This window comes from Chrysochloris asiatica, unplaced genomic scaffold, assembly GCF_000296735.1.
Source record: "Chrysochloris asiatica unplaced genomic scaffold, ChrAsi1.0 scaffold00071, whole genome shotgun sequence".
Classification (NCBI taxonomy): Eukaryota; Metazoa; Chordata; class Mammalia; order Afrosoricida; family Chrysochloridae; genus Chrysochloris; species Chrysochloris asiatica.
In genome coordinates this window covers 6249965-6260337 of record NW_006408589.1, presented here as the reverse complement: position 1 = coordinate 6260337, position 10373 = coordinate 6249965, and the positions used below count along the sequence as shown (strand labels likewise).

Here is a 10373-nt window from a genome sequence, read left to right as displayed (position 1 = left end):
CTTGTGGTTCACAGCCCGATTCGTAACCGCTACACTACCAGAGCTCCTTGCTGTACATGGCTCCAGATTTCTTTCTATATTTGCTACTTTAAAAAATTGAGATCAGATTAAACATACTATTTTACAACCTGTTCCCCCCGCTTCACAGTATGCATTACACATGTTTTCAAGAGATTATATATTTTTTACAACTGAATTTTCAATTGCTGAAATGGAAATGGATTCCATTGTACGACTGCACCGTAATTTATGGTATCAATCCCCTACTGAAGTATATCAGATCATTTCTGATTTTTTGCTATTATAGTGTGGCAATGAACATCTTGGGACATAACTTTCTATCCATATACAAATATATTACTTTGATCATATATTCTTTATGATCAGAAAACCACTTATACAGTATAAGATGTATTATAAGTTACATAGGCAGACACACACATACACGAAGCAGTGAATTTAGAATATATGACAGTATACAAGAGCATCTCATCTGGCCTCTTGACAGTTGTTGTTAAGTGACATCGAGTAGGTTCCAACTCACAGCAACGCTGTATAGGGTTTCCGAGGAGCAGCTGTTGGGTTTGAGTTGCCGATCTTGTGGTTCAAATTGGTCTTGTGGTCTGGTGCTTTATCCCACACCACCATACCAGGACTCCAAATCTTTAAGGAGCAGAAAGTCTCACATTTCTCCCTCAAAACAGCTGGTAGCTTTGAACTGCTGACCTTGAGATTAGTAGCCTGACTCATAACCACTACACTACCAAAGGTGCTTTCTTGACGTCTCTTGTTACTGTCAAGTGTTGTTGAGCTGTATAGGGTTTCTGATGAGCAGATGGTGAGTTTGAACTGCCGATGTTGTGGTTCATACTGACTTTGTGGTTCAGTACTTTATCACAGTGCCACACAAGGCAACCAAAATAATCGAAGGTTAGAGGAACCTTGTCTCAGACAACTCTAGGTAAATGAAAGCAAACTACTGCCTAACTACAGTTCTGTGTCCTCCTCCCTCACACTGGCTCAGTCCCCAGACCAGCTTGGGACCAGCAATGAGAGACCACCCAGGTGGTTCTTGATCAGGATGGTTTGGCATGCCTCTGGGGTGTTAGGAGATGAGTGGGTGGACTGGTCACAATGAATCAGGGTGCTCTGGACATTTAATGAATCAGAGCCAGTAGAGCTGTACGCATGTCTAGAAACCACTCCAACTATTATACCAGCAGTGACTCGTGGACAAACACCAGCCAGGTCCTCGTGGTGCAGATAGGGAGGCTGAGATCTGGAGCATCTTGGGTCCAGCTGAAACTGAGTGGGAGAGTTGAAAGCAAAAGCATCCCAGGGGCCTCCTCCAATAGGCAGTGGTGACTCTCCTCCCCTGGGCTCGTTAACAAGGAGGCATCCACAGGCCTGAGTGGTTTCTCCTAATGATGGGAGGATCTGCCTTCAGAGGCATGGTGCCATGGAATCAGTATCAGCAGGGAAATGAGAAAATAATCTCATGTGACCCAAGACAAATCATTCCATCTTTCTGAACCTTCAGTTTCTCATCTATTAAATGGGGCTCATATTAAGTAGCAAATATGGGACTTTAGGAACTACACTACCATTATGTTGTTGTTAAGTTCTGTCAAGTCAGTTCCGACTCATAACAACCTTGTATAGGGTTTCCAAGGAGCGGCGGGTGAGCTTGAACCATTGACCTTGTGGTCCGGTGCATTATCCTGCAGTGCTACACCAGATTAAGATGTCTATTTTTACTTCCTTGATACATGTAGCACTGAAGGATAAGCACTGGAGAGCTCTAACCTCAAAGTCAGCAGTTCAAACCCACCAGCCGTTCCTCAGAAACCCTAAACAGGGTCACTATGGATAGGAACTGACTTAACGGCATGTTCTTCTAGATCCAGATGAGAACAGAGAAAGAACTTGAAATGCTGAAGTCCGCTCTCCATTTAGTACCACAAATGTCTCAGCGCAGTAGATACATAGTCGCTCTGCCTGTCTCTGCACAAATGGATTCTTTCTCACCTTCCTGGACCTGGAATCTAGGTTTTATATGGCAATAATCACATGACTCTCAAAGGAAGTTGGAAATTCTAGACCGAGGTAAACATTTGTGGTTGTGGTTATGTGCTGTGGAGCTGGTTCCGACTCATAGTGACCCTGTACAGGGTTTCTGGGGCTGTAAATCTTTACGGGAGCAGAAAGCCTCATCTTTCTCCCATGGAACAGCTGGTAGTTTTGAACTGCTGACCCTAAGGTTAGCAACCTGATTTGTAATCACTACATTACCAGAGGTAAACATTGAGGAAGAAACAAATGCCCAGCAGCTGAAGGATTAGCCCTGTGAGCCTCTGAGAGACAGTGCTTTGTATTGGTCACACCAATTATCACAGTAACCCCGAGAGGAAGGTCTATTGTTAGCCCCATTGTACAGATTAAATAACTGAGGCTTGAATGGTTAAATAACTTTCTCAAGGTCATACAGCTCAGAATTTGAACTGGGTCTGCATGTTTCTAGAACCCATGGTTTGCTCGGCTCACTGTGCTGTTTCTCATTCTGTTGTTGTTGTTGTTAAGTGCCTTCGAGTCGGAGCCGACCTATAGCGACCCTGTACAGGGTTTCCGAGGGTGTAAATCCTTACGGGAGTAGAAAGCCTCATCTTTCTCCCGCGCAGCGGCTGGTAGTTTCGAACCACTGACCTTAAGGTTCGCAGCCCGATTCGTAACCACTACGCTACCAGGTTTCTCATTCTAGAGAACCACAAATGGTATCTCCCATGAGGCAACGCATGTGCTTGGGAGGAAGATCTGTGGAAGCAATTCTCTGGTGGATCCTTGAGTTGTATACAGAGATGGGGGCAGGACTGTACCTCCAGGGACCCACGCTGATCCCAGGAAGCTAGGAAGAGGCAGACAGACGGATACCCAGTCTCCTGGGTCTCCTCCACAGCTACGCCAGGAAGGAGATAGAGGACCCCAGAGAGGAGGCCTTTACAAAGCAGAACAACAGGCCACACCAGAAGGTCACACCACGGCTTCCAGGCCCGGTGGTGGTTGTTGTATAAATGCTCAGACACAACTCTTTGTGAATTTTTATTCTACCTTCATTGCCTTCCTGTTTTTTTCCAACTGTATAAGCCAACACATTTTGAACTTTGCTATTTGAACTTTCCTATTTCCTGTCAAGGAGCTCTGATAGCAAAGTGGTTAAGAATCGGCTGGGAACCGCTAGGTCAACAGTTTGAAACTACCAGCTGGCATGCGGGAGAAAGATGAGGCTTTCTGCTCCCGTAAAGATTTACAGCCTTGAAAACGCTGTTCAGGGTTGCTATGGGGGTCAGAGCTGACTTGATGGCACTTAACAATAACAACAGTTTATCAACGAATGACAATAGCAAGTAAAGTTGCATGCAAAGTGCAATGTGAGAGATGGGGGTATCTCTCTATCATTACTCTCTCCCTCTCTGGGTCTCTCTCTGTGGAGCCTTCCTTCTACCAACGGAGACACAAACAGGAGGAGCTGAGATGGTAACCAGGGTCAACCTTGGGCGTAATGAAATTGGAAGCATTTTCTAGCTTTCTTCATGAAAACCCTCTGCACTGTGTGAGTTTTTAATCATAAGCATGGATTCCTTTTTCATCAAATAATAAACAATGACTCAAACACATAGCATATTATATGCCTGTTCTTTAGGTATGCAGAAGTAAATATGAGAAGAAATTAGTCAAAGAGTTAAGAAGTGATTGTCTCTAGGGTTGAGTGGGAAAGGGAGGTGGGAGCAGAGGCCATGCGTGTGTTTGTGTGCTTTTGACTAAAAAACAAATGTATTAAACATAAGAGTGTCCGCTGCAACATTATTTACAATAGCTGAAAGGTCAGCTTAAATGTCCATCAATGGGTAAAAAAAAGGAGGGTTGTCCACACAATGAAATCACTGTTGTTGTTAAGTACTATCAAGTTGGTTCTGACCCATAGCAACCCTGTATAGGGTTTCCGAGGAGCAGCTGGGGAGCTTGAACTGCCAATCTTGCAGTTCAAATGGCTTTGCAGTCTGATTCATTTAACCCACAACACCACACCAGGATCATATTCAGCCAGAAAATAAAATGTAGTTCGGGCACATTGCTGCAGCCTGAATGAACCCTGAAAATACGCTGAGTGAATCAGCCAGATACAGTAAAGGACAAATAATTGTGTGGTCTTATTCGTAGGAAACTGCCAGAAGAAAATCCACAGAGACCAAAATCTATTCATGGTTGCCAGGGGCAGGTAGGAGGGAGAATGAGTCAGTGCTTAGAGCACACCGAGGTTCTGTGAAGGGTGAGGAAAAATCTGGAAAAGGATAGCGATAATGAGAGTACAGCATGGGGATATGATGGGTGCCACTGAGTTGTACCCATGAAAACGGTTCAAGTGGCAAATGTTTTGTTACCTGTATTTTACTACAGTGAAATTCATACAGAGAGGGTAGACATTAAAAAAAAAAAAATTACGCTTTCAATTTATGTGATTGATTCATTGATTTACACTTAGGGATAAAGTAGGATCACCTACATCCCAGCTCTCTACTCAGATTCTCTGGACTGGAAGCAAGCACAGAGGGGCTAGAACTGGTTTTGCTACCTTGACACTCTCGGCCTTTGGGCCTGGATCATCCTTTGTTTCAGTGTGTGGTCCTGTGCATTGGTGTGGCGCTGTGGTGTGGTGTGACTGCAAAGCTGTTTGAACTGCAAGGTTGGCGGTTCAAACTCACCAGCTGCTCCTTGGAAACCCTATACAGGGTCACTATGGGTCGGAATCGACTTGATGGCACTCAACAACAACCTGTGCATTGGAAGATGCTGAGCTGCGTCTTGAGGCTCCACCCACTAGGTACTAGGAGCACCATGTCCTAGCTGTGATAACCAAAAATGTCAACGTGGCCTGCCATCCTTGGAGGGCACCACCCCCTGCATGACTGGATGATGGAGCTGGTACACACCTGTGGCCCAGGGCAGGGATGAGGACAGCGGCAGACATCCAGGAAGCTCATAGGAGGCAGGGCCTTATACTCATTGGCAGTTCTCTCCTGTCCACAGAGGCCATGTGGCTCCACCTTTCCCACCCTGGATGTCCCTCGTCCCTGCAGCCCCCTTACCCAGCCTGATATCGCCCTCAAGCGTCATCAGCACGTTGCCAGCTTTCAGATCCCGGTGGATGATCCTCTTGCCATGGAGGAAGGTAAGGGCTTCCAGCATCTGGCGGCAAACAACCTGAATTTGCGGCTCGGTGAGGCCCCTGTCCAGCTCTGGAAACAGACAGGAAGAGTGTCAGATAGTGTCAGTTCCTCAAACATACACTGCAGGCAACTGAGCATCAGGGATGAGAAATGAAAAAGTTGTCAGCATTACTGAGCACTTACTATACACCAAGCTCATTTTTAAGCACCAGGCTTATTTCTAAGCACTTTAATGCATACGAACCCATTTTGTTCTCACAATGACCCAGTGAGGCTCGTCTAAAGATCATCCCACTTCACAGATGAGAAAACCGAGGCTCAGAGGGGTTACGTAACTTGCTGAAGGGCACAGATGGGAAGCCACGGATCTGAGATTCAAACCTGACAGTCAGGCTGCTGTAGAGAGCAGGCTGGTAAACGCCACCCAATTAAGATTCAGAAATGTATTCTGTCAGCAGGCTTCCTGGGAGGCACAAATAGTCAAACACTCAACCACTAAGTGAAATGTTGGCACTTGGGACCCACCCAGAGGCATCCTCAAAAGGCAGGCCTGGCAACCTGCTTCTGATGGGTCACAGCCATTAAAAAGTCTATGGAGACAGTCTATTCAGAATAACTCAACAGCAGCTGGTTTGGTCTTGGTTTGGTTCTGTCAGCAGGCACACGGTGAGTGCTTACAGCATGCCAGGTTCCACACCTAGTGCAGGGTGGACAGGCAGAGTGCTTTTGACAGAAGAGTGGACAGGTCCATGGGAGGATCCCCCCTCTGTCTGAAGGAACTGGAAGGCTTCCAAGACATAGGTACATTTGAGCTGTGTCTTGAAGGAACAATGGGATTTGAGAGAGAAAGACAGGCAAGGACATTCCAAGTCAAAGAACTGGTGCAAGTAAAGGTCTGATGGCTGGAATGAGCTGGTGTTCAAGAAAAGGACAGAGTGGTGGCACTCACATGAGAGAGGGCTGGACAGGCCAGAAGGACCGGTCACCAGGGCCTTTTGGGCACACACCAGGGAGAGCATACACACACGTGCCACACCCCCTCAATGCCCTTAGAAGAAGTGACTCTCAGGCAGATGAGCCAGGAGACTGAATAAAGGAATTCCAGGTGGGGGACTATATGTGTAAAGGGCCTGGTGTGGCTGGAGGGAAAGGAAAAGAGGAAGCAGAGGTCAGAGGTCAGCAAGGCCCTGGTATGGTGGCTATAATTTATCTGAAACACAACAGGCAGTTTGTGAGACATTCTAAATAAAACAGCGATTATGTCTGATTTATGTCTTGAAAACTTCCATTCTGGTATGGCACTGTAGGGTAATGCATTGGACCACAAGGTTGGTGTGAACCGTGAGGTCAGCAGTTCAAACGCACCAACCACTCCTTGGAAACCCTATACAGGGTCACTCTGAGTCAGAATGGACTCAATGATTCCTAACAACAACTGCTGCACAGAATGAAGGACTGAAAGGGATCAGGGGCCAACCCAGACCCAAGGTGGCCAGGGTGGTTAGGAAAAAGTATTCCTGAATTGATCCCGACACAGTGACACTGTGTATGTTAGAGTAGAAGTCTGCTCCTTCGGGTGTTTAATGACTGAGTTCCAAGACTGCCAGGCCTTTCTGCCGAGCACCTCTGGTTGGACTCAAACCTCCAACCTTTAGTTTAACAACCAAGTGTGTTAACCTTTTGCATGATCCAGAGATTCCTGGTTCCGGGAATTAAGGAAGCAGAAATGACAGAATGTGGGGGCCCCTGGATGTGGCAGAGGGAGGGGGGTGAGAAGATCCAGGGTGCCATCCTTGTCCGAGCACCTGATGTGATCATCATGATTATTTATTTTGACAACCTAAGGCCATGAATTATAATATTGGAGGAGAATTCTAAAAGTGCCATGGGCTACCAAAAGAACCAACAGATCTGTGTTGGAAATAGTGCAGCCAGAGTGTTCCTTAGAGACCACGATGGCCAAACTTCGTCTCTCATACTTTGGACATATTGTCAGAAGGGAACAGTCGCTGGAGAAAGATATCATGTTTGGTAAGATGGAGGGTCAGAGAAAAAGAGGACGACCCCAACGAGATGGATTGGCTAGGTGGCAGCATCGATGGATCCAAGTGTGGCAACAGTAGTGAAAGCCAGGAGGGTGAGATTCCATCAGACATGTTATCAAGAAGGACCAGTCCCTGGAGAACGACATCATATTTGGTAAAGGGAAGGAGCCACAAAAAAAGAAGAAGATCCCCAAAGAGATGGGTTGGCAAAGTGGCAATGCCAATGAGTTGAAACATAATGACAACTGTGCAGATGGCACAGTGTTTCATTCTATTGTGCACAGGGTCACTAAGAGTCAGAAAGGACTCAGTGGCACCTAACAGCAACAACAAAGCCCCCTGTGCTGAGGCAGTTCCTACCTCCCTCTCTGCCTGCTGGGTTTTCAGGTCTCCTGCTCTCAAGTTGGTGCCACCGGGCACTGTTACAAGACCTCCCGCTGAGTAGAACAATATTCGGAGAGACAGGACCTCTTGTATCTCCCTTATAGACACTTGGTCAGATCCCCTGGGGTGATCAAAATAAACACACCAGCCAGGCCTGCAGGCACCAATTTCAACACCCAGGGAAACCAGACCACAGAGGACCCAAGTCTCTTCAGGATCTGCAAGCTGCCCCTCCTCCCTGTAGCCTCATTCTTAAATTCTATGGCCCTAGCCAGAGGCCACACTGCATGGCCTTTGGGGTCACAAGGACTGAGCTTAAACTCAGGCATTTCCTCTCACTACCTGTGTGCTTTTTGTCAAGTTACTCAATCTCTCTGAGTCGGAACCGACTCAACAGCACTTAACAACAATAACCGACCCACTCTAGGCAGTGTTCCAGTAATAAGTTCTCAGCATGGTCCTGAAAAAACAGTCACATGGTGCTGACTGACTCCTGGCGACTGAGTTCATGGGTATCAGAACTCTGCTCCACAGCGTTTTCAATGGCTGATTGTTCACAAGTAGATTGCTGAGTCTTTCTTCCAAGGTACCTCTGGATAGACTTGAACCTCCAACTTTTTAGTTAGCAGCTGAGTGCATAAGTTGTTTGCACCACTTAGGGGTCCTTAGCTTGGTAAATGGTCAATAAAAGCGATTATTGTTATGTTGCCTCGGAGATGAGTCTATGTCTGAAGAGTGGCGTTGCAGGATTAGCACTGGACTGCGACCCATACAGTTGGCAGTTCAAACCCACCAGCTGCTCCATAGAGTTGTTATGACTCAGAACTGACTCAACAGCACTTAACAACAACATCTATTTATTTTTAACTATTACTGTATTTGTTTATTTTTGTTCCACAGTTTGGACACTAAAAGTTCAAATGGAGTAGGCGATTGGTCATACTCTGCGGCTATTTAAAAATGGCAAAAAATGGATCTTGCTCAATTCTGATTTACTCATATGAACAAGACAGGAACAATAAAGGTGCTGATGATCTTCTGAGTCACTATTTTTTGAGCCCTTTTAATGCAGCCGGCCCAGGGCTATGGACTTGGTGTTTTATTTCATTTAAATCCAGAGGCGGATTGTCCGGTAAACACTGACTCACCAATCCATAGTGAACAGTTTCACATGTTTAAGAAAGCCCTGTTTAAACCTAACAATAACCCACAATGGTAGCTCTGATAACTTTTTTCTTAAAGTCAGATTTATTGAGGTAGACTGTACATATAGTCAAATTCACTCCTTCTTTATGTACATGGCAATCCTGGTGTGGCGCTGTGGACTAATGCGCTGGACTGCAAAGTTGATTTGAATTACAAGGTTGGTAGTTCAAGCTTACCAGCCACTCCTAAGAAACCCTATACAGGGTCGCAACTGACCCGATGGCACTTAACAACAACAACAATGTGTACATATGGAGTCCTGTTGTGGTACTATAGGATCAACACTGTACTGCTAACCATAAGGTCGGTAGTTCAAACCTATCAGCTGCTTCTTTTAAACCCTATACACAGTCGCTATGAGTTAGAACTGACTTGAAGGCACTTAACAAGGACAACAATGTATACATGTAAGGATGTCTGGTGGTGTAGTGGGTTACATGTTGGGCTGCTGACCACAAAGTCAGGAATTCGAACCCACCAGCCACTCCACGGGAGAAAGACGAGGCTTTCAGCTCCCAGAAAGATGTACAGCCTTAGAAACCCTAATGAGTCGGAATCAACAACACTTAACAACAACAGGAGGTGTACGTGTCTATGAATTTTGGCACCACCACAAAAAATACTCCCATGCCTCTTTGTATCACCGCCCACACACTCCTCCCCAGCCCGTTAAGCAATCACTCATCTCTGTCCCTATAGTTTTTTGTTTTGTTTGTTTTAACTTTTTATTGTGAATTGGGTGAAGGTTTACAGAGCAAATCAGTTGCCCATTCAACAATTCATACACATTTTGTTTCATGTCATTGATTGCAATTCCCACAAGGTAACATTCCTCATCCCACTTCCTCCCTGTGGTTCCTGTTTCCATTCCTCCTTCTTTCCTGACCCTTACAGCCTTCTGAATCTTGTCCTTGATCAAATGGTTGATTGTTTTAAGGCAAGGATGGGGAACATCTGGCCCTGGGACCATATAAGACCCTCAAAATCATCTGGTCAGGCCCTCCAAAGCAACCACAGTTCCAACCATCATGATGTTGTTGTTAAGTGTTGTTGAGCCAGATGCAACTCATAGCGACCCTGTACAGGATTTCCAAGGAGCAGCTGGTGGGTTTGAAAGCGGATCTTGAAGTTCAGAGCCATCACATTTGTTATTGTTGTTAAATGCCATTGAGCCAGTTCCAATCGATATTAACTCTGTATAGGGTTTCCGAGGAGCAGCTGGTGGAGCTTGAATTGGTGCTCTTGTGGTGGTGGTAGTGGTAGTGTGCCATGGAGTGGCTCTAGTAGGGGTGAGTTAATTAAATGTTTGACCAAATACAGAAGACTAATTTTTAAATTCATAATTTTGCATGACCTGTGAATAATGTTACAAATTTTTGTCCCTATAGTTTTGCCTTTTTCTAGAAGGTACCACAATTGAAATCACGTATTAGTATGTAGCTTTTTGAGTATAATAAAACTTTGAAGATTAACTTTTAACAACATAGTAATTCTTGGATCAACTATCAACATTCAC

General features: G+C 45.5%; 1 protein-coding gene across 1 annotated transcript in view; it reads right to left on the bottom strand.

Moving 5' to 3' along the window:
* The window catches only part of STK10 (serine/threonine kinase 10), a 205567-nt gene that overhangs the window by 109215 nt on the left and 85979 nt on the right, over window positions 1-10373 (bottom strand). The window contains exon 4 of the mRNA XM_006864812.1: window positions 5142-5291. Within this exon, the coding sequence (XP_006864874.1) occupies window positions 5142-5291 (150 nt within the window). The remainder of the gene's footprint in view (window positions 1-5141; window positions 5292-10373) is intronic.